This window comes from Hyla sarda, chromosome 3, assembly GCF_029499605.1.
Source record: "Hyla sarda isolate aHylSar1 chromosome 3, aHylSar1.hap1, whole genome shotgun sequence".
Classification (NCBI taxonomy): Eukaryota; Metazoa; Chordata; class Amphibia; order Anura; family Hylidae; genus Hyla; species Hyla sarda.
The window spans coordinates 191,913,384-191,938,388 of NC_079191.1; the positions used below are offsets into that span (position 1 = coordinate 191,913,384).

At 44.7% G+C, this 25,005-nt stretch overlaps 1 protein-coding gene across 1 annotated transcript in view; it reads right to left on the reverse strand.

Moving 5' to 3' along the window:
• Positions 1 to 25,005, reverse strand: part of COL21A1 (collagen type XXI alpha 1 chain) — a 320,958-nt gene that overhangs the window by 61,147 nt on the left and 234,806 nt on the right. Inside the window, exons 11-13 of the mRNA XM_056565755.1 lie at positions 17,002 to 17,055; positions 10,522 to 10,575; positions 5,129 to 5,182 (exon numbers count right to left, since the gene is read on the reverse strand). Of these exons, the coding sequence (XP_056421730.1) occupies positions 5,129 to 5,182; positions 10,522 to 10,575; positions 17,002 to 17,055 (162 nt within the window). The remainder of the gene's footprint in view (positions 1 to 5,128; positions 5,183 to 10,521; positions 10,576 to 17,001; positions 17,056 to 25,005) is intronic.

The following is a 25,005-nucleotide window of genomic DNA, read 5'->3' on the forward strand; positions in this document are numbered from 1 at the left end:
AGATATCCATGAATCTTTGAGACCTTGAAATATGCTTGACCATGAATAAAGAGGGGCCTACCACTACTCCATTCAAACTGTATATAGGATTGCTGTTACTACAAATTTGCCCCCCCCCCCCACCCACATACACACACACACACAATCCATTCAAACAGGGATTTTGACTCCTATTCTCATAATGGTGGGGAAGCCGCAAAAAACAGTGACATATATTTTTCACCTTTAACCTGTTGAGGACCATGGGCGTATGGATACGGGGATCGGAACGGGATGCCTGCTTAAATCACTCAGCAGGCATCCTGTGCAAATGCCTGGCGGGGGGGTCCTGAGATTCAGATCAGCGTTTGCAGCGATTCCAGGTTGATCTGAAAATTAGCCCGGAAAATAGGGATGATCGGAGCTGTCAGAGACAGCCCCGATCATCCTAAAGGATAAGAGCGAGGTGGCAGGGGTGCCACCTCCTCCTATCCCCTGCGATTGGCCTATCAGGACTGATCAGCGAATTGCAGGCCAGGGGCAAGGGTGAGCGTTTATTTCCCCAGCTCTGCCCGCCCCTGAATGTCGGGACAGAGCGGAGGAAGAAAGCGGCGATGTGCGGGGGGCCTGTGGATGCAGCGGGGACCGCTGGCGCAGGTTACCTGGCTTCACGCGGGGACTAGGGACCATGGACCGGCGGCTGACAGGAGGCACAGGCAAGTCGAGGCAGCGGTGGCGGTTTCCCAGATGCAGCAGTGAAGATTGCCATAAAATGATCTTCACTGCTGTATCTAGGAGTTTCAAAACTACAACTCACAGCATTCCCAGATAGCCTTTGGCTGTCTGGGCATGCTGGGAGTTGTAGTTTTGCAACATCAAGAGGGCCACAGTTTGGAGACCACTGTCCTTCCAGATGTTGCAAAACTACAACTTGCAGCATGCCCAGACAGTCCAGGCATGCTGGGAGTTGTAGTTCTATAACACATGGCCCTTCAGATGTTGCCGAACTACAACTCCCAGCATGCCTGGGCAGTCTGGGCATGTTTGGAGTTGAAGTCTTGCAACATCTGGAGGGCTACAGTTTGGAGACCACTACACAGTGGTCTCCAAATTGTTCTCCTCCAGTTGTTGCATAACTACCACTCCCAACATGCCCATCGGCTGTCTGGGCATGCTGGGAGTTGTAGTATTGCAACAGCTGGAGGCACATGGATTGGGAAACACTGAGTTAGCAAACAGACAGTGGAGCGGAAACACTGCGGTAGTCTGTTACCTAACTCAATGTTTCCCAATCCCAACCAGTGTGCCTCTAGCTTTTGCATAACTACAACTCCCAGCATGCATGTCAGTGCATGCTGGGAGTTGTAATTTTGCCCCACCCCCCACGTGAATGTAAAGGGTACATTCACATGGGCGGTGGTTTACAGCAAGTTTACCGCTTCAAGTTTGAGCTGCGGCAAATTTTCCGCTGCAGCAGGAAACTCACTTTAAAACCCATGTGAATGTACCTTAAAAACACTACATTACACTAACCTTAAATAAAGAGTAAAACACTACATATACACTACACCCTTACACTGTCGCCCCCCCCCCAAATAAAAATGAAAAACGTCTTGTACGTCAGCTTTTCCAAAATGGAGCCTCCAGCTGTTGCAAAATAACATCTCCCAGTATTGACTGTCCAGGCATGTGGTGAGTTTTGCAACAGCTTTAGGCATCGTGTTTGGGGAAAACTGAGGTACAGTATTTTTGGTGGAGGAGGCAAGTGTAACGATAGCATCCGGGTACACCCCTATAAAAATCCCTAACTTAGGCCTCAAATGTGCATGGTGCTCTCTCACTTCAGAGCCCTGTCTTATTTCAAGGCAACAGTTTAGGGCCACACATGGGGTATTTCCGTACTAGGGAGAAATTGCGCTACAAATTTTGGCCCCTTATGAAAAGGTAAAGTTGGGGTCTACACCAGCCTGTTAGTGGTTAGTGGTTAATTTTTTTAATGTTTTACATTAACATGCTGGTGTTGCCCAATACTTTTCATTTTCATAAGAGGCAAAAGGAAATAAAGACCCACAAAATATGTAACACAATTTCTCCTGAGTACGGCAATACCCTATATGTCGGCGTAAAATGCTCTGCGGGCGCACAACAAGGCTCAGGAGTGAGAGCGCACTATGTAGATTTGAGGCCTAAACTGGTGATTTGCACAGGGGTGGCTGCTGGTTACAGCGGTTCTGACATAAACGCAAAAAAATAAATACCCACATGTGACCCCATTTTGGAAACTACACCCCTCACGGAACGTAACAAAGGGGTATAGTTAGCTTTAACACCCCACAGAGGACTGACAGATTTTTGAAAAAGTGGTCCGTGAAAATGAAAAATTTCATTTTTCATTTGCACAGCCCACTGTTACAAAGATGTGTCAAACGCCAGTGGGGTGTAAATGCTCACTGTACCCCTTGTTACGTTCCTTGAGGAGTGTAGTTTCCCAAATAGTGTGCCATGTGGGGTGTTTTTTACTTTTCTGGCATCATGGGGGCTTCCTAAATGAGACATGCCCTGCAAAAACCATTTCAGCTAAATTCGCTTTCCAAAAGCCCAATATCACTCTTTCCCTTCTGAGCCCTCTAGTGCACCCGTAGATCACTTTACATCCACATATGAGATATTTCCTTACTCGAGAGAAATGGGGTTTAAAATTTTGGGGGACATTTTCACTTATTACCCCTTGTGAAAATGAAAAATTTGGGGTAACCTCAGCATTTAAAAAAAATAAATGCAAAGTTATCAAACACCTGTGGGGTGTTAATGCTCACTGTACCCCTTGTTACATTCCTTGAGGGGTGTAGTTTCCCAAATAGTATACCATGTGGGGTGTTTTTTGCTGTTCTGGCACCATAGGGGCTTCCTAAATGCGACATGCCCCCCAAAAACCATTTCAGCAAAATTCGCTTTCCAAAAGCCCAATGTCGCTCCTTCTCTTCTGAGCCCTCTAGTGCGCCCACAAAGCAATTTACATACACATATGAGGCCTTTCCTTACTCGAGAGAAATTGGGTTACACATTTTAGATTTCTCTCCTTTTACCCTTTGGAAAAATAAAAAATATGGGTCTACAAGAACATGTTAGTGTAAAAAATGAAGATTTAGAATGTTTGCCTCCACTTTGCTGCTATTCCTGTAAAACACCTAAAGGGTTAACAAACTTTCTGAATGTCATTTTGAATACGTTGAGGAGTGAAGTTTTCATAATGGGGTCCATTATGGGGTATTTCTAACATAAAGACCCTCAAATTCACTTCAAAGCTGAACTAGTCCCTGAAAAATTCAGATTTAGAAATTTACTTGAAAAATTGCTGCTATACTTTGAAGCCCTCTGATATCTTCAAAAAGTTAAAACATGATGCCAACATAAAGTAGACATATTTTATATGTGAATCAATATATCATTTATTTCATATGTCTATTTTCCTTACAAGCAGAGAGCTTCAAAATTATAAAAAATGCAAAATTTTCAAATTTTGGAATTTTTCACCAAGAGATGATGCAAGTATCGACGAAAATTTACCACTAACATAAAGTAGAATATGTCACTAAAAAACTATCTCTGAATCAAATTCATAAGGACATGCATCCCAGAGTTATTAATGCTTAAAGTGACAGTGGTCAAAATTGCAAATGCTCTGGTCCTTAGGGTCAAAATGGGCTCTTTCCTCAAGGGGTTAAGCTATATAGGTGATACATGTTATTCATGGTCTAACCCCTTTAAAGGGGTTATCCAGGGAAAAACTTTTTTTTTATATCAACTGGCTCCAGAAAGTTAAACAGATTTGTAAATAACAAAAATGGCTCCCTATCTGTTGATTAATCCCTTCCATAGTCTTTATTGGGAATATATATTAATAAGGAAAATCAATATTATTTTCTGTTTACATGACACTATTAGATTTTACTAAACTCAAGGTATATAGTGAACCCTTTACATAGCTAGACATTATTGTTGCAAGAATAATATCTGAATATGAATAACAGTTGAAGAGCACCCAACTGTTAAAAATAAAAAAACAACAAGAAAAGAAAAACAATTGTGTACCATATTAGTTAATAGTAAGTCATTCCCTATTCATTATAAATGGTGCATGTTGGTCCAGGGCCATCGACCACATAACTGGGACTTCCCATGTCACAAGAGGACACCCTATTGGGGATCGTGTACATCCGTCTTGTGACTTTACTTCAACCAGGCAATCACAGCACTTGATCATGCCACTGACCTCTCCCGAATGTAACGGAAAGAACAGTGATTATGAGGCTCCTTATAGTAAGGAGGGAGCAGTCTGCTGGAGTTCACACCATCTAATCAGCATCTTTAGAGGGCAGGATCTTGGCCTCTTAAGGAGAATGCTCGATACAGTAATCATGGCCACGCTACAGCTGACGGACCACAGCATACCATCGGCCATCATTGGCAAACAAGTAATTATGGTTTCTGTTGTCAGCCCCCAATCATCCCCCTGAAGATTGAGGGACATGAAACATATAGGGTAGTGACCCATATTTGGGAATTAGATTATATATATAATTTATTTTTTGTTTTTTTTAAACCAGAAGTTCTAAATTGAAGAAATGTATTAACTTAAGAAAAATACATTTCATGAAAAAGGGAAGGACAACAGTGTGTAGGGTCTACCAAAGGAAAGGGAGAAGTCATAACTACTGTATGTGGTGGCCAGAAAGGAGGTAGCCTGTAGTAATAATGAGGGATTCAGTGCCATACAGCATTAAAGGAGTATGCTTGCATTGAAAGATATATATAGTGCTATCTCAAAGGTTGTTTTAAGAGATCATGATGACCATTGGTACAACAACTTTAGTAAGGACAGAATCATTGAAGTGGTTGGGTCAGAATCACAATAAAGTAAATTCTTTTACTTTGGAATGGAATATTGAACCTCTATGTGTGCAGTCATAGTTCTATCTTTTTATTCTAGCTAGTGCAATACATTTTATTAGAAATTGGAACTTGGAATTACTTAAACGTTTGATGGAATCAACTTCTACTGTAGAATGATAGACAGATAGATAGATAGATTGATAGATAAATAGACAGATAGATATTCAAATAAAAAAAAATATTTGCATGTTCAAACCTTTGATCCTGGCTGTCCATGCTGTCCTGGAAAACCAGGAATTCCCCGTTCACCCTATGTAAAAAGGAAAAAGTTCATCTTTAACATACAGTATAATCATATATGACAGTGTGGCAGCTTTTTGCTTGTTTCTTGTTATGGGGGATAGTTTGGTGAGCTGGGGATGGTAGTTTTTTCAGCTATTTGTTTGCACCTCTTGCCCCCAATTTTCAGCTCCCACACTGAACCATTGACATTTGCTGTATTAGACCCCACATATCCTATTTTTCTTACATTTTGCAGTTATTGTGCATATTGTGGTGTTATTAGGTATTCTTTATACCTTTATACAAATATTGTGACCACATGTACATTACCACATAGTCACAGACCTTTGGCTTTTGAAGGAGAATAGCATGTATCTGATCTCTGCACATTTTTTCTGACTGTTGCTTTTAATTATGTTTTATATAATTGTATGTGCTTAATAAAGATTTTTCATTTTACATTCATATATGTTTGTTGCTTTTGTGATAGGTTGCTATTAATGATCTATGCACTGAACATTCGTTGTTCTTTTGCAATAAAATTGGCCTTACTATTGGTTTATACAGTATAATCAGTAAAATACGACAAGGGGTTGAGCACTTTCCTTCAGTTTTAATGAAAAACATATTAGTGAGTGTGATTAATATATATATATATATATATATATATATATATATCCAAACAGCTTCTTGAGAATGATTCTATTGATGAATTGAAACGTCACTGCTTGACATGGGCTGGATAAAAGTCACAGTTTTTCACCATTTGCTGCATAGCTGTTTCCTATATATATTTTCTACAAACTTGTTTTGGTGTTGGAGGGCTATTTAATTTAATTTAATTATATTAAAAGTTTACATTCTGTGACTGTATCCAAGCAATGTAGACAATAATTTTACCGTCCAATAATGGACGCAATCTACTGTGTCAGTGAGAAAAGTCATTGTCACGATTCGGCTGGCAGGAGGTGGATCCTCTGTGCCAGAGAGGGATAGGCGTGGACCGTGCTAGTGGACCGGTTCTAAGCTGCTACTGGTTTTCACCAGAGCCCGCCGCAAAGCGGGATGGTCTTGCAGCGGCGGTAGCAACCAGGTCGTATCCACTAGCAACGGCTCAACCTCTCTGACTGCTGAAGATAGGCGCGGTACAAGGGAGTAGACAGGAGCAAGGTCGGACGTAGCAGAAGGTCAGGGCAGGCAGCAAGGATCGTAGTCAATAAGGCAATAGCAGGAGGTCAAGTACACAGTATGGACAAACACAGTAAACGCTTTCTCTAGGCACTAAGGCAACAAGATCCAGCGAGGGAGTGCAGGGGCAGTGAGCAGATATAGTCTGGGAGCAGGTGGAAGCCAATTAAGCTAATTGGGCCAGGCACCAATCATTGGTGCACTGGCCCTTTAAATCTCAGAGAGCTGGCGCGCGCGCGCCCTAGAGAGCGGAGCCGCGCGCGCCAGCACATGACAGCAGGGGACCGGGACGGGTAAGTGACCTGGGATGCGACTCGCGAGCGGGCGCGTCCCGCTGTGCGAATCGCATCCCCGACGGCCATGACAGTGCAGCGCTCTCGGTCAGCGGGACTGACCGGGGCGCTGCAGGGAGAGAGACGCCGTGAGCGCTCCGGGGAGGAGCGGGGACCCGGAGCGCTAGGCGTAACAGTACCCCCCCCCTTAGGTCTCCCCTTTTCTTTGTCCGGTAACTGCCTCCCCTGGGATGAGGACACCGGGAAAGAATGGAGGGTTTCCTCAACTGCAGGCAGTACAGCAGGAGTGGGAATGGGGAGGGAGGGCAGAGGGCGAAGCCTGGCACGGGGCAGTGTGTCACCAGGACAGGGGCCATGAGGAGGCACTGAGGCTTGCCTGACGGGACTGGGAGGGGGGGAGAGGCACTTCCTATGGCAGGCAGAGTCCCAGTTCTTGATCTCCCCGGTGGTCCAATCAAGGGTGGGAGAATGAAGCCGGAGCCATGGCAGACCGAGGAGGACCTCAGAGGTACAGTTGGGAAGGACGAATAACTCAATCCTTTCGTGGTGGGGTCCAATACACATCAGGAGGGGTTCTGTGCGGTAACGCACGGTGCAATCCAATCTGACTCCGTTGACCGCGGAAATGTAGAGCGGCTTGACGAGACGGGTCACCGGGATGCGGAATTTATTCACCAGAGAATCCAGAATAAAATTCCCAGAGGCACCAGAATCCAAGCAGGCCACGGCTGAGAGGGAGGAGTTGGCTGAAGGAGAAATCCGCACGGGCACCGTGAGACGTGGAGAAGCAGACTTAGAACCAAGAGACGCCACACCCACGAGAGCTGGGTGCGTGCGTGCGTTTCCCAGACGTGGAGGACGAATAGGGCAATCCACCAAGAAATGTTCGGTACTGGCACAGTACAGACAAAGATTTTCTTCCCTACGGCGATTCCTCTCTTCCTGGGTCAGGCGAGACCGATCCACTTGCATGGCCTCCTCGGCGGGAGGCCCAGGCGTAGATTGCAACGGAGACTGTGGGAGAGGTGCCCAGAGATCTAAGTCTTTTTCCTGGCGGAGCTCTTGATGTCTCTTAGAAAAACGCATGTCAATGCGGGTGGCCAAATGGATAAGTTCTTGCAGGTTGGCAGGAATCTCTCGTGCGGCCAGCACATCCTTGATGCGACTGGATAGGCCTTTTTTAAAGGTCGCGCAGAGAGCCTCGTTATTCCATGATAATTCGGAAGCAAGAGTACGAAATTGGATGGCGTACTCGCCCACTGAAGAATTACCCTGGGCCAGGTTCAGCAGGGCAGTCTCGGCAGAAGAAGCTCGGGCAGGCTCCTCGAAGACACTACGGACCTCAGCGAAGAAGGACTGGACTGTGGCTGTGGCAGGATCATTGCGGTCCCAGAGCGGTGTGGCCCAAGACAAGGCCTTTCCTGAAAGAAGGCTCACTACGAACGCCACCTTAGACCGTTCTGTAGGAAACAAGTCCGACAACATCTCCATATGCAGGGACCATTGAGACAAAAATCCACGGCAGAGTCTAGAGTCCCCATCAAATTTGTCCGGCAGGGACAAGTGGAGGCTAGGAGCGGCCGCTCGCTGCGGAGGAGGTGCAGGAGCCGGTAGAGGAGAAGGTTATTGCTGTTGCAGCTGCTGTAGCTGATACTGAAATTGCTGTATCTGTGGCTGAAGTTGTTGAAGCTGTGACTGAAGTTGCTGTGTCATGGTGGTCAAGTACGACAACTGGTTTTCTTGTTGGGCGATCAGTCGGGATTGCTGGGCGACCAGCGTGGATATATCAGCGATACTTGGCAGCGGCACGTCAGCGGGATCCATGGCCAGATCTACTGTCACGATTTGGCTGGCAGGAGGTGGATCCTCTGTGCCAGAGAGGGATAGGCGTGGACCGTGCTAGTGGACCGGTTCTAAGCTGCTACTGGTTTTCACCAGAGCCCGCCGCAAAGCAGGATGGTCTTGCAGCGGCGGTAGCAACCAGGTCGTATCCACTAGCAACGGCTCAACCTCTCTGACTGCTGAAGATAGGCGCGGTACAAGGGAGTAGACAGGAGCAAGGTCGGACGTAGCAGAAGGTCGGGGCAGGCAGCAAGGATCGTAGTCAATAAGGCAATAGCAGGAGGTCAAGTACACAGTATGGACAAACACAGTAAACGCTTTCTCTAGGCACTAAGGCAACAAGATCCGGCGAGGGAGTGCAGGGGCAGTGAGCAGATATAGTCTGGGAGCAGGTGGAAGCCAATTAAGCTAATTGGGCCAGGCACCAATCATTGGTGCACTGGCCCTTTAAATCTCAGAGAGCTGGCGCGCGCGCGCCCTAGAGAGCGGAGCCGCGCGCGCCAGCACATGACAGCAGGGGACCGGGACGGGTAAGTGACCTGGGATGCGACTCGCGAGCGGGCGCGTCCCGCTGTGCGAATCGCATCCCCGACGGCCATGACAGTGCAGCGCTCTCGGTCAGCGGGACTGACCGGGGCGCTGCAGGGAGAGAGACGCCGTGAGAGCTCCGGGGAGGAGCGGGGACCCGGAGCGCTAGGCGTAACAGTCATCAGGAGTATTGAATTTTTTTCTATAGATTATTACTATTAATTGACTTGTAAAGTAAAGCAGACATTTACACTTAATTTTTCATGTTTGTGATTGTAGCAATAAATAAATAAATAAATGAATGAATGAATGAACAAATAAAAAAATGTGTATATCCTTCTGATAAAATATGTTTGTACTTTTTTTTAATGATTTTGGTTCACTATTTAAGAGGACCTGTGGCCAAACCAAATAAATGGAGAATTTACTGTCAGTAAATAAAGTGCCCTAATCGCAAACCCTTTTACAGCTCCTTCATACACACTAAAATATGAAAGTTTATAGTTTGTCTGACAATTTAGGGAATCAGTCAGATGGGCATGAACTTTATTTTACTAAAGTGAGCGAATATCATATAATGGGTGGAATTATACAGTCAGGGGGTGTGAATGTTGTACATTGAGGGGCAAGTATGCCTAGTACTCCCTGACTGTATAATTCTGCCTATCACTCCCATTATTAAAATTACAAAACAATTGATTCCTTGCATTCTCAGATGAACCATAATTCCTCATATCTCAGGAACAGGAGGGCAAATCTAAAGACTGTAAAAAATTGTAATACAGGGCAGTATATAATAGACTGCATACTGCCACTATGTAATAACACGGTATGCTGCCAAAGTGTCAGTTTTGATCCAGGCCGAAGACACAATTCCTGCAGAATGCTAGGATACTACAATGGAAAGTGAGGAGCCTGTTAGTCAGTTTGTGTTTTCTGTAATGTTTGGGCTATATTTCATGATGGGATATAATATCTTTCACATTGCATATGCCTCCTATAGGGAACAATTCTCACATTCCTTTGTACTGGTACATAATAAAATCAGTTGATGATCTAGAACAGCAAATCTTCACAACTTTACTGGTGGTTGAGCATTTTTCACCTGCTGGTATGCATCTGCATATGCTGTAATAGGCTACATCTGGATCATAATTTAGTCCTGGCAGCAGAAAGATGAGAGAAATGGAGTATAAAATGTTCTTGTTTTAGCAAAAACACTTGAGGATATTCAATTTATTTTACAAGCTATGTACTGGGGAGAAAAAAATGCAGTTTTTTTTTCCAAGCAAAGAGAACCAGCCTACAATAAAACTTTATTTAAATGTGTGTGTCTTGTCTAAAATAATGGGAAATATCCTGAATTTGATTATCATTATAGCATGAGTTGGAGAAAACTTTCTGATAAGCAGCACCTAGACAATAACCGGTACTGTATGTAGGTAAAAATTAACAATGTCACACATACCAAACAAGTTTGCAAATAGAAGAATATTTTGTTATGTAAATACTAAACCTTTTCCCCATCTCGTCCAGAGTTGCCTTTTAAACCTGGTAGCCCACGTGGTCCCTAAAATATGTACCGTAATAAAGTGTTAGCTTTAGACCTGTAGAGAATGTCTTAAAACATTTTAGCGAGATATTATGCCATAGGAAATGTTCTATTAGCCTGGTAATAATTTGCTTAGTTAGCCGTTACATAACAGGAATGTCACTGAAGTTATACCATGCCATGACCTAATTCAAATAACATGTAAAATCCGATTTCTGATTTTCTTCACCCACATGAAATATGTAATGGTAAATTATGCACATTTATGTCTGTTTTTTCATCTGGTCAATTCAATTAGTATACCTATTATAAGCATCAAATGCATGTGTGCCAAAAGAACACCCACAGTATAACTAATATGATTATACCGTCCATATAATATACTCCTTGACTAACAACAAAGGAGAAGTCTAGACATTATTTCAACTCCCTTGAAAAATTTTTTGGGAAGGACTGCCTACAAAGAATAAAGGGGCTATGAAGTTCAAAAAATCAAAGGCCGCAAAATATGGAGAATCCAACAATGAATATGTTCCATGGAACAATGGAACTTAATAGAAAGACGGTTGGTAATGCACACATTGGCTAACATTTATTTAAACTGTCCAAGTCAGAAACTGGTGTAATTTCCCATAACAACCAATCACAGCTCAACATTTATATCCTAATGGGCTCTTGAAAAAAAAAAGGCTGAACTGTCTGTAATGTCTCCTTTGATCAGTTTGTGCATGCTGCACTCTGTCCATCTTAGTGTTAATTATTCTAGCCATTCGGAAACTAGGAGGGGTTATATCTAGCCTTCTCAAGCCTTCAGCCTTGGTGCTCATTAAATTTGAATTCACGCTGCACTTTGTCTCCTTGAGTGCACATGCACTTTATATTGCCATGGCTTTTAGCCCTGTTGTATATTAGTAACATAGTAGCATGGTTAATAAGGTTGAAAAAAAAAAACAGAGTCCATTAAGTTCAACCTATATCCCTAATGAGTCCTTGCTTAGCTGATCCAGACTAGAGGTAAAAATCAGAATAAATCCCTGGGTATTCGTGTTATTTTGTGTACCTGGTAGGGTTTAGTCTGTCCCATTAGTATCTTGTTCAGTATTCTCTGTTGGTGTGTGTTCCCCCTTGTTTCCGTGAGTTGTGTGTCTTAACCCCTGTTCAGATATGTTTGTGCTTAGTGCGTTTTGTGTCCTTCCATGATTGGAGTTTGGGTTTGTAGTTTTATCTGGTTCCTCCTAGTGTTAGTTCCATTTTCTGGGCTTTGCTTTGTCTCTAACATGGTAATCAGTTTGTTTTGCATCTAGTGTGTATTAGTTTGGTGGAACCTGTTCTTGGTCTGTGTTCAGACCAGTTGGTCTTTGAGCATTTCTGTCTGTTCTTGTCATTGTAGTATTTGCATATCCTATAGTTAAATACTGTCTGTCTTCAGTTTAACCTTGTTTATCCTCTGCATCCTTGGATATATTTTGCCATATATAATTCCTAGGTTATCCTGTCTTATTCATATTCTCATATCTGCCGTTTATCTAGTTTTGGCTCATAGGCAGTTGTCTGTACGCTATCTTCCAGTTATCATGTTTCCCTGATCCCTGATGTCTGTTTTGTGCTACTTTGTATTCCCTCTGTAATTCTGGATTCTGGTTTATTGGCTGTGTCCCCGAACTGTACAGTTCTATTGTTTTGACTATGACACCCCTGCACTCCCTAGTTAGGGCAGTTAAGCAAGTAGGCAGGGAAAGAGGTTCAGGGTCAGTATAGGGCTCACTCTTCCCTTCCCTATGCAATGCTTGTTCAATGCTTGTTCATACTGTGATTGGTTGTTATGGAAAAATCTTTCCAGTTTTTGTATTTTGTGCGAAAGATGGCTGCAAAAAAAAAAAAAAAAAAAAACAAGACAGATTCATGCAGGTAAAAATATGGGACCAAAAATGTGTGTAATCATGACCTCAGAGTCATGAGATCACTAGAGTGACAGTTTGGCACTGTCAAAGGTCTTCTAAGCTAAAAGAGTCAATAAAGTGCCATAGATACAGCTAAGAAGGCCATTTCTGACTTGAACGTATGGTTAGGTTTCCACTTTGTTAATTGCCAGCATTTTTTTCACACACAGAAAAAAAAAACTGTGTGGCATTTGTGGCTTTATTTGGGGAGTTGAAAAAAATCTAACAAAAAACTAAGAAAGTAGAAACCTAAAGGGGTTATCCAGGAAAAAACTTTTTTTTTATATATATCAACTGGCTCCAGGAGGCCGGAAGAAGGACATTCCTACATCCGAAACTGACGGCGTAGCCTCTGAGCGCCCCTTACCGTCCTCGTCTATGCCGTGGTGATCCCGGACCTCGGGCCTGCAGCTGTTTACCCGCGGTGAGTGTACTTATGAACTTCTGAAGTTAAGGTTGTTCTTTTCTGTCTAAGTGCTCTCTGATGACACGTGTCTTGGGAACCGCCCAGTTTAGAAGAGGTTTGCTATGGGGATTTGCTTCTAAACTGGGCGGTTCACGAGACACGTGTCATCAGAGAGCATTTAGACAGAAAAGAACAACCTTAACTTCAGAAGCTCATAAGTACTGAAATGATTAAAAAATGTTAATAGAAGTAATTTACAAATCTGTATAACCTTCTGGAGCCAGTTGATATATATAAAAAAGCTTTTTCCTGGATAACCCCTTTAACTTCAGAAGCTTGTAAGTACTGAAAGGATTAAGATTTTTTAATAGAAGTAATTTACAAATCTGTTTAACTTTCTGGAGCTAGTTGATATATATGTAAAAAAAAACTTTTTTCCTGGATAACCTCTTTAACTTCAGAAGCTTATAAGTACTAAAAGTATTAAGATTTTTTAATAGAAGTAATTTACAAATCTGTTTAACTTTCTGGAGCCAGTTGATATATAAAAAAAGTTTTTCCTGGATAACCCCTTTAACCTTAGCCTATGTCCATGTGGCAGAATTTTCTTGCGGAATCTGCAGGATAAATTCAGCTAGGAAATTCTGCAAAATTTACTGCACATTGTATTGAATGGGGATTCCGCTGTCCCATTCATACGGCAGAAATTCCGCTGCCTTCCGGATTCTGCAAAAACATTGAACACATCTTTACATTTGGCAGAATTCCTGGTGGAATCTTATTGAAGTCAATGGGGCTTTGAATTTTGGCACACAAAATTCTGCACAAATTCCACTCAAAATTATGCAAAGGTCACTGAACGTCATTTCAGAGTTGTCACAATTCCGTCAGAATTGTAGAGGAATTACAGCGGAATTCTGTGTTCTCTAAATACAGAATTCCAATGAAATTCAAGCCCTATTGACTTCTATGGGATTCTGCCGTGGAATTCCTCAAAATATAAAACTGGTTTATTATTTTTGCAGAATGCTGAAAACGGAATTTCTGAATGGGACTGCGGAATTCCATTGAAAACAATAGGCAGTAAATTACAGAGGAATTCTGCACAAAAATTCCACCGTGTAAACCTAGACTTAAGGTGCTTCGAGTAGCAGAAACCATTGACCTATGCCAAAGGGTTTATACAGTTTTTTTAACAATAGATCCCTTTTATTCTAAGATCGGTGATGGTTGGACATCACCTATATAATAGTTTGAGGCAGGGGTCAAGTCCTGGGGAAAAAAAAGTGTGGGAACTCACCCTAGATTTCCACTTAAAGGGGTACAAGACATCTTATATCCTATCCAAAGGATAGGGGATAAGATGTCTGATCCCGGGGGTCCCGCCATTGGGGACCGCCAAGTTCTACCTGATGCTACCGGCATTAGGTAGATCCCTGATGTCTGTTTTGTGCTACTTTGTATTCCCTCTGTAATTCTGGATTCTGGTTTATTGGCTGTGTCCCCGAACTGTACAGTTCTATTGTTTTGACTATGACACCCCTGCACTCCCTAGTTAGGGCAGTTAAGCAAGTAGGCAGGGAAAGAGGTTCAGGGTCAGTATAGGGCTCACTCTTCCCTTCCCTATGCAATGCTTGTTCAATGCTTGTTCATACTGTGATTGGTTGTTATGGAAAAATCTTTCCAGTTTTTGTATTTTGTGCGAAAGATGGCTGCAAAAAAAAAAAAAAAAAAAAAACAAGACAGATTCATGCAGGTAAAAGGTGCTTCGAGTAGCAGAAACCATTGACCTATGCCAAAGGGTTTATACAGTTTTTTTAACAATAGATCCCTTTTATTCTAAGATCGGTGATGGTTGGACATCACCTATATAATAGTTTGAGGCAGGGGTCAAATCCTGGGGAAAAAAAAGTGTGGGAACTCACCCTAGATTTCCACTTAAAGGGGTACAAGACATCTTATATCCTATCCAAAGGATAGGGGATAAGATGTCTGATCCCGGGGGTCCCGCCATTGGGGACCGCCAAGTTCTACCTGATGCTACCGGCATTCATTTAGAGCATTGGGTGAAGCACCAGAGAGTCATGATGTAATGGTAATGGCCCCTCAATGCAAGTCTATGGGAGGAGGCGTGATGGCTGTCACACCCCCTCCCATAGACTTGCATTGAGGGGGCATAACTGTGACATCACGAGCCTCTGCCCTGCATCACCAGTCATCCGGCACGGAGAGAATTTCGCTCCATGCACAGGATGTCTGGGGTGCCGCAGCCAAGATCGCGGGGTCTCCAGCAGCGGGACCCACGCGATCAGACATCTTATCCCCTATCGTTGGATAGGGGATAACATGTCTAGGGGAAGAGTAACCCTTTAAAGGGTACCTCTCATCAAATAAACTTTTGATATATTTTAGATTAATGATTGTTGAATAACTTTCCAATAGCATGTTAATGAAAAATATGCTTCTTTCTATTTTAGTTTTCCCGATCAGTCCTGTCAGCAAGCATTTCTGACTCATGCTGGAGTCCTAAACACTCAGAGTTGCCTGCCTGCTTTGTTCACAGCCAAACAGGCTGTGAACAAAGCAGGCTGGCAGCTCTGAGTGTTCTCCTTTGGGAACAAAGCAGACTGGCAGCTCGTAGTGTTTAGGACTCCAGCATGAGTCTGAAATGCTTGCTGCCAGGACTGGTAGGGAGACCCCTAGTGGTCATTTCTTCAAAGTGGAAAATTTAATAGAAATAAGCATATTTGTTAATAACATGCAATTGTACAGTTATTCTGCATACATTAATCTATAATATATCAAAAGTTTTTTTGATGAGAGGTACCCTTTAAGGGCTGGTCCTGCAGGACTCCTGCTAATGGGAACTGCATTCCTGCGGTGGTAAAAGTGCAGGAACTTCGTTCCCATGAGTTCCTGTAGGACTTGAGCCCTGGTTTGAGGTCAATTTAAATGCATTTTTTTCCTCAATCAATGCCCCTAGTGTGTCAGCTATCTCCATGCTTTGTCTATGAAACAGACAAATTGATTATCATTTTTGAAAGATAGAGAATAGAGCAAAGTTTCCCAACCCTGGTGCCTCCAGCTGTTGCAAAATAACAATTCCCAGCATGCGCGGACAGCCAAAGGCTGTCCGAGCATGCTAGGACTTGTAGTTTTGCAACAGCTGGAGGCTCCCTGGTTGGGAAACACTAGAGGCTTGTTAGATGCTTTGGACAATTGGTTTTAGAATATTGCTTTACTGATGCAAACATAAATTGATAGATTTCTAACACAAAACTAGAGAATGACGCTATTGTAGCCAAAGCCTAATTAATAAAATCTGTCCAAAAATCGAAAAGGACAGACCATAAGTCAGCACTCCACTGGTCTGAACAAAGCTCTTATGTCTTCCATAGAACAAACAGGACAAGCAGCTGAACACATTGGAGTAATAAACTGGAGTCACACAATGTCCACTACACAATAAACTGGAGTTACACAGTGTTCACTACTCAATAAACTGGAGTTACACAGTGTCCACTACTCAATAAACTGGAGTTACACAGTGTCCACTACTCAATAAACTGGAGTTACACAGTGTCCACTACTCAATAAACTGGAGTTACACAGTGTCAACTACTCAATAAACTGGAGTTACACAGTGTCAACTACTCAATAAACTGGAGTTACACAGTGTCCACTACTCAATAAACTGGAGTTACACAGTGTCCACTACTCAATAAACTGGAGTTACACAGTGTCCACTACTCAATAAACTGGAGTTACACAGTGTCCACTACTCAATAAACTGGAGTTACACGGTGTCCACTACTCAATAAACTGGAGTTACACAGTGTCCACTACTCAATAAACTGGAGTTACACAGTGTCCACTACTCTGTTAGAAAGAACAATTATTTCTCATTTTAGTTCTGAAAAAAAAATTTGGAATCACAGTACATGCTAAATTTCACATGTTCATAGAAACAACATTTTTTTTTATTTATTATTATTATTTTTTTCTTTATCAATTTTTATTATTATAATAATGAATTCATTTATTTATAAAATTTTTATTATTATTAGCATTATAACCACAATTATCTGCAGACATTACCTGCACTCCAGGTGAACCAGGCATACCTGAATTCCCTATAGCCCCCGGAATTCCCTGTTAAAAAATAAAATGCCATATAATTATCAACTTTACAACCATGAGACACAAAAATTGTTAGAATGCTAAATAATGGACAGAATGTAGAGCTAGCAGTATTTGTTCCATGCATGTTTTGCATTATTACAGCATCAGTACTGGGTACTTTTCTTTTTATTTATGACCTTGTTGGTGGCTTTCAAAGTACAATTTCAACATTTGCAGATGTTGGGCTATATGGCAAAAAAGAAAGAATGGAAAGAAAGAAGCCTCTCCTCAGTAAAAGACACATGAAAGGCCACCTGGAGTTTGCAACCCAAAGGATTCTTAGACTGTGAGGAACAAGATTCTCTGGTTTGATAAAAACAGCAGGCTGGTCAGGTTTGATAGAAAGCTGAATGGAGAAAAGTATGCTACTCAAAAAAAATAAAGGTAACACTAAGATAACACATCCTAGATCTGAATGAATGAACTAATGGTATGAAATACTTTTGTCTTAAGGCTGCATCCACACCTCGTTTTTTACATATGGGTGCCGGATTCGGCTGGGGGAGGGGAAAACCAGACGCTCCCGTACCCCAGCCGGATTAGCCCGTGACTCCATTTACTTTAATGAGCTGACCGGAGTCAAACGGTGACTTAGTTTTGACCCGAATGCGGTTTCCTGGTCCAAAACCGGATACGGGTCAATACCGAGCCGACCGGAGTCACCGATTGACTATAGTCGGCTCATTAAAGTAAATGGAGTCACGGGCTGATCCGGCTGGGGTATGGGAGCGCCCGGTTTTCCCCTCCCCCAGCCGGATCCGGCACCCATATGTAAAAAACGAGGTGTGAATGCAGCCTTACATAGTTGAATGGGCTGACAACAAAATCACACAAAAATGATCAATGGAAATCAAATTTATCAACACATGGAGGTCTGGATATGGATTCGCATTCAAAATCAAAGTGGAAAACCACACTACAGGCTGATCCGACTTTAATGTAATGCCCTTAAAACAAGTCAAAATGAGGCTCAGTAGTGTGTGTGGCCTCCATGTGCCCGTATGACCTCCCTACAATGCCTGAGCATGCTCCTGATGAGGTGGCGGATGGTCTCCTGAGGGATTTCCTCCCAGACCTGGACAAAGCATCCGCCAACTCCTGGAAAGTCTGTGGTGCAACATGGCGTTGGTGAATGAAGTGAGACATGATGTCCCAGATGTACTCAATCGGATTCAGGTCTGGGGAATGGGCGGCCCAATCCATAGCATCAATGCCTTCCTCTTGCAGGAACTGCTGACACACTCCAGCCACATGAGGTCTGGCATTGTCTTGCATTAGGAGGAACCCAGGGCCAACCGCACCAGCATATGGTCTTACAAGGGTTCTGAGGATCTCATCTCGGTACCTAATGGCAGTCAGGCTACCTCTGGCAAACACATGGAGGGCTGTGCGGCCCCCCAAAGAAATGCCACCCCACACCATTACTGACCCACTACCAAACCGGTCATGCTGGAGGATGTTGCAGGCAGAAGAATGTACCTCCAGGGCGTACCTCTAGACTCCCACCTGTGGACGTCTGGCCCTCATACCACCCTCATGGAGTCTGTTTCTGACCATTTGAGTTGACACATGTATATTTGTGGCCTGCTGGAGGTCATTTTGAAGGGCTCTGGCAGTGCTCCTCCTGCTCCTCCGTGCACAAAGGCAGAGGTGGTGGTCCTGCTGCTGGGTTGCTGCCCTCCTACAGCCTCCCCACATCTCCTGATGTACTGGCCTGTCTCCTGGTAGTGCCTCCATGATCTGGACACTACACTGGCAAACACAGCAAACTTCTTGCCCCAGCTCGCATTGATGTGCCATCCTTGATGAGCTGCACTACCTGAGCAACTTGTGTGGGTTGTAGACTCCATCTCATGCTACCACTAGAGTGAAAGCACCGCCATCATCCAAAAGTGACCAAAACATCTGCCAGGAAGCATAGGAACTGAAAAGTGGTCTGTGGTCACCACCAGCAGAACCACTCCTTTATTGGGGGTGTCTTGCTAATTGCCTATAATTTCCACCTGTTGTCTGTTCCATTTGCCCAACAGTATGTTAAATTGATTGTCAATCAGTGTTGCTTCCTGAGGGGACAGTGTGATTTCACAGAAGTGTGATTGACTTGGAGTTACATTGTGTTATTTAAGTGTTCCCTTTTTCTTTTTTAAGCTGTGTACAAAGATATTCATAATGAAAATCTGAGCCAGAGTGCACTGGACCAAAGAATGGGGTAAAGGTTTACCTTCAAACAAGACAATGACCCTAAACACACAGACAAGACACAGGAGTTTTATGGAAAACTCTGGGAATGCCTTTGAGTGGCTAGAGCCACTCAAAGTTGAACCCAGTCGAACATCTGAAGAGCCCTTAAAATGGCTTCCACTGACTGTCCCCATTCAACCTGATGGAACTTAAGAGGATCTACAGAGAGGAATGTCAGAAAATCCCCAATTCCAGGTAAGCAAACTTGTGGCATCATACCCAATAAGACTGGAAGTTGTAATCCCTGGGGGCTTTAACTAAGTGAAGGGTCTGAATAATTACTGTATGTCAATGCTAAATTTTCCTTTTTCCTTTTTAATAACTTAGAAAAGATTTGTAACATTCTGTCTCACTTTGTCATTATGGAATACCAAATGATGAAGGAAAACCTAATCTTATTTATTTATTCATTGATTCTAATTCAGCAGGCGGCAAAATAACAAAACGTGAAGAAATTGAAAGGGTCTGAAGACTTTCCGAATGCACTGTATGTTAAAGTATATTACTTTAAATCTGACTTAGGGAGCTGTTCAATAATAACAAGTAGGACCTGGATTTAATACATGTAGTGAGGATTTGTTTTATTAACTTATTATTTTATTTTCCAACACAATACAATTCACGTCTGCATTCTTGAAGTAAAAAAATAATAATAATATAGTCCTTGAAAAGGAACAAATACAGTCTTCGAACTGGAACTGTCTTTAGTCTCTGAACCAGAAAAGAACGGCACAGGCAGAAAAGTAGATGTATCCATGACATCAATACACCAGATTCTTCTTTTAGCTAATTCCCCCTGTCTACTGACACGTTGTCACGATGCCGGCTGGCAGGTAGTGGATCCTCTGTGCCAGAGAGGGATTGGCGTGGACCGTGCTAGTGGACCGGTTCTAAGCCACTACTGGTTTTCACCAGAGCCCGCCGCAAAGCGGGATGGTCTTGCTGCGGCGGTAGTGACCAGGTCGTATCCACTAGCAACGGCTCAACCTCTCTGGCTGCTGAAGATAGGCGCGGTACAAGGGAGTAGACAGAAGCAAGGTCGGACGTAGCAGAAGGTCGGGGCAGGCAGCAAGGATCGTAGTCAGGGGCAACGGCAGAAGGTCTGGAACACAGGCTAGGAACACACAAGGAACGCTTTCACTGGCACAATGGCAACAAGATCCGGCAAGGGAGTGCAGGGGAAGTGAGGTGATATAGGGAAGTGCACAGGTGAACACACTAATTGGAACCACTGCGCCAATCAGCGGCGCAGTGGCCCTTTAAATCGCAGAGACCCGGCACGCGCGCGCCCTAGGGAGCGGGGCCGCGCGCGCCGGGACAGAACAGACGGAGAGCGAGTCAGGTACGGGAGCCGGGGTGCGCATCGCGAGCGGGCGCTACCCGCATCGCGAATCGCATCCCGGCTGGCAGCGGAATCGCAGCGCCCCGGGTCAGAGGATGTGACCGGAGCGCTGCAGCGGGGAGAGTGAAGCGAGCGCTCCGGGGAGGAGCGGGGACCCGGAGCGCTCGGCGTAACAGTACCCCCCCCCTTGGGTCTCCCCCTCTTCTTAGAGCCTGAGAACCTGAGGAGCAGACTTTTGTCTAGGATGTTGTCCTCAGGTTCCCAGGATCTCTCTTCAGGACCACAACCCTCCCAGTCCACTAAAAAAAAAGTTTTCCCTCTGACCTTTTTGGAAGCTAAGATCTCTTTGACAGAGAAGATGTCCGAGGAGCCGGAAACAGGAGTGGGAGGAACAGATTTGGGAGAAAAACGGTTGAGGATGAGTGGTTTGAGAAGAGAGACGTGAAAGGCATTAGGGATACGAAGAGAAGGAGGAAGAAGAAGTTTATAAGAGACAGGATTAATTTGACACAAAATTTTGAAAGGACCAAGATAGCGTGGTCCCAACTTGTAGCTAGGGACACGGAAGCGGACATATTTAGCGGAGAGCCATACCTTGTCTCCAGGGGAAAAAACGGGAGGAGCTCTTCTTTTCTTATCCGCGAACTTCTTCATGCGTGATGAAGCCTGTAAGAGAGAATTTTGGGTCTCTCTCCATATGATGGAAAGGTCACGAGAAATTTCATCCACAGCGGGCAGACCAGAGGGCAAGGGAGTAGGGAGGGGGGGAAGAGGGTGACGGCCGTACACCACGAAAAATGGGGATTTGGAGGAAGATTCAGAGACCCTGAAGTTATACGAGAATTCGGCCCATGGGAGGAGATCTGCCCAGTCATCCTGGCGGGAGGAAACAAAATGTCGCAAATAATCACCCAAGATCTGGTTAATTCTTTCTACTTGTCCATTGGACTGGGGATGATATGCAGAAGAAAAATTTAATTTAATCTTGAGTTGTTTACAGAGAGCCCTCCAGAATTTAGACACGAATTGGACGCCTCTATCCGAGACAATCTGCGTAGGCAACCCGTGAAGACGAAAAATGTGTACAAAAAATTGTTAAGCCAACTGAGGCGCAGAAGGAAGACCAGGAAGAGGGATGAAATGTGCCATTTTGGAGAATCGATCAACGACCACCCAAATAACAGTGTTGCCACGGGAAGGGGGTAAATCAGTAATAAAATCCATACCAATCAGAGACCAAGGCTGTTCAGGGACAGGCAGAGGATGAAGAAAACCAGCGGGCTTCTGGCGAGGAGTCTTATCCCGGGCACAGATAGTGCAGGCTCGCACAAAGTCCACAACATCCGTCTCCAGAGTCGGCCACCAATAGAAGCGGGAGATGAGTTGCACAGATTTCTTGATGCCCGCATGACCTGCGAGATGGGAGGAGTGACCCCATTTGAGGATTCCGAGGCGTTGGCGTGGAGAAACAAAGGTCTTTCCTGGAGGAGTCTGCCTGATGGAGGCAGGAGAAGTGGAGATCAGGCAGTCAGGTGGAATGATGTGTTGCGGAGAGAGTTCAACTTCTGAGGCATCCGAGGAACGAGAGAGAGCATCGGCCCTAATGTTCTTATCGGCAGGACGAAAGTGAATCTCAAAATTAAATCGGGCAAAGAACAGAGACCACCGGGCCTGGCGAGGATTCAGCCGTTGGGCAGACTGGAGGTAGGAGAGGTTCTTGTGGTCGGTGTAGATAATAACAGGAAAACTTGATCCCTCCAGCAGATGCCTCCATTCCTCAAGTGCTAATTTAATGGCTAGAAGCTCTCGATCCCCGATGGAGTAGTTCCTCTCCGCTGGAGAGAAGGTCCTAGAGAAAAAACCACAAGTGACAGCATGCCCGGAAGAATTTTTTTGTAGAAGAACAGCTCCAGCTCCCACTGAGGAGGCATCAACCTCCAATAGGAAGGGTTTGGAAGGGTCAGGTCTGGAGAGGACGGGAGCCGAAGAAAAGGCAGACTTGAGTCGTTTAAAGGCGTCTTCTGCTTGAGGAGGCCAGGACTTGGGATCAGCATTTTTTTTGGTTAAAGCCACGATAGGAGCCACAATGGTAGAAAAATGTGGAATAAATTGCCTGTAATAATTGGCGAACCCCAAAAAGCGTTGGATAGCACGGAGTCCGGAGGGGCGTGGCCAATCTAAGACGGCAGAGAGTTTGTCTGGATCCATCCGTAGTCCCTGGCCAGAGACCAAATATCCTAGAAAAGGAAGAGATTGGCATTCAAACAGACATTTCTCAATTTTGGCATAGAGTTGATTGTCACGAAGTCTCTGAAGAACCATACGGACATGCTGGCGGTGTTCTTCTAGATTGGCAGAAAAAATTAGGATATCGTCCAGATATACAACAACACAGGAGTATAACAGATCACGAAAAATTTCATTGACAAAGTCTTGGAAGACGGCAGGGGCGTTGCACAGGCCAAAGGGCATGACCAGATACTCAAAGTGTCCATCTCTGGTGTTAAATGACGTTTTCCACTCATCCCCCTCTCTGATGCGGATGAGGTTATAGGCGCCTCTTAAGTCCAATTTAGTAAAGATGTGGGCACCTTGGAGGCGATCAAAGAGTTCAGAGATGAGGGGTAAGGGATAGCGGTTCTTAACCGTGATTTTATTAAGACCGCGGTAGTCAATGCAAGGACGTAGGGAGCCATCTTTTTTGGACACAAAGAAAAATCCGGCTCCGGCAGGAGAGGAGGATTTACGGATAAAGCCCTTTTTTAGATTCTCCTGGACGTATTCAGACATGGCAAGAGTCTCTGGGGCAGAGAGAGGATAAATTCTGCCCCGGGGTGGAGTAGTACCCGGGAGGAGGTCGATAGGACAATCATAAGGCCTGTGAGGAGGTAGAGTCTCAGCTTGTTTTTTGCAGAAAACATCCGCGAAGTCCATATAGGCCTTAGGGAGACCGGTTACTGGAGGAACCACAGAGTTACGGCAAGGGTTACTGGGAACCGGTTTTAGACAGTTCTTGGAACAAGAGGACCCCCAACTCTTGATCTCCCCAGTGGACCAATCCAGGGTTGGGGAATGAAGTTGAAGCCAGGGAAGTCCAAGGAGAATTTCCGAGGTGCAATTGGGAAGGACCAAAAGTTCAATCCTCTCGTGATGAGATCCGATGCTCATAAGAAGGGGCTCCGTGCGGAAACGTATGGTACAGTCCAATCTTTCATTATTTACACAATTGATGTAGAGGGGTCTGGCGAGACTGGTCACCGGGATGTTGAACCTGTTGACGAGAGAGGCCAAAATAAAATTTCCTGCAGATCCAGAGTCCAAGAAGGCCACAGTAGAGAAGGAGAAGGCAGAGGCAGACATCCGCACAGGCACAGTAAGACGTGGAGAAGCAGAGTAGACATCAAGGACTGTCTCACCTTTGTGCGGAGTCAGCGTACGTCTTTCCAGGCGGGGAGGACGGATAGGACAATCCCTCAGGAAGTGTTCGGTACTAGCACAGTACAGGCAGAGGTTCTCCATACGGCGTCGTGTCCTCTCTTGAGGTGTCAGGCGAGACCGGTCGACCTGCATAGCCTCCACGGCGGGAGGCACAGGAACAGATTGCAGGGGACCAGAGGAGAGAGGAGCCGAGGAGAAGAAACGCCTCGTGCGAACAGAGTCCATATCTTGGCGGAGTTCCTGACGCCTTTCGGAAAAACGCATGTCAATGCGAGTGGCTAGGTGAATAAGTTCATGTAGATTAGCAGGAATTTCTCGTGCGGCCAGAACATCTTTAATGTTGCTGGATAGGCCTTTTTTGAAGGTCGCGCAGAGGGCCTCATTATTCCAGGACAATTCTGAAGCAAGAGTACGGAATTGTACGGCATACTCGCCAACGGAAGAATTACCCTGGACCAGGTTCAACAGGGCAGTCTCAGCAGAAGAGGCTCGGGCAGGTTCCTCAAAGACACTTCGGATTTCCGAGAAGAAGGAGTGTACAGAGGCAGTGACGGGGTCATTGCGGTCCCAGAGCGGTGTGGCCCATGACAGGGCTTTTCCGGACAGAAGGCTGACTACGAAAGCCACCTTAGACCTTTCAGTGGGAAACAGGTCCGACATCATCTCCAGATGCAGGGAACATTGGGAAAGAAAGCCACGGCAAAACTTAGAGTCCCCATCAAATTTATCCGGCAAGGATAGGCGTAGCCCAGGAGCGGCCACTCGCTGCGGAGGAGGTGCAGGAGCTGGCGGAGGAGATGACTGCTGAAGCTGTGGTAGTAACTGTTGTAGCATAACGGTCAGTTGAGACAGCTGTTGGCCTTGTTGCGCTATCTGTTGTGACTGCTGGGCGACCACCG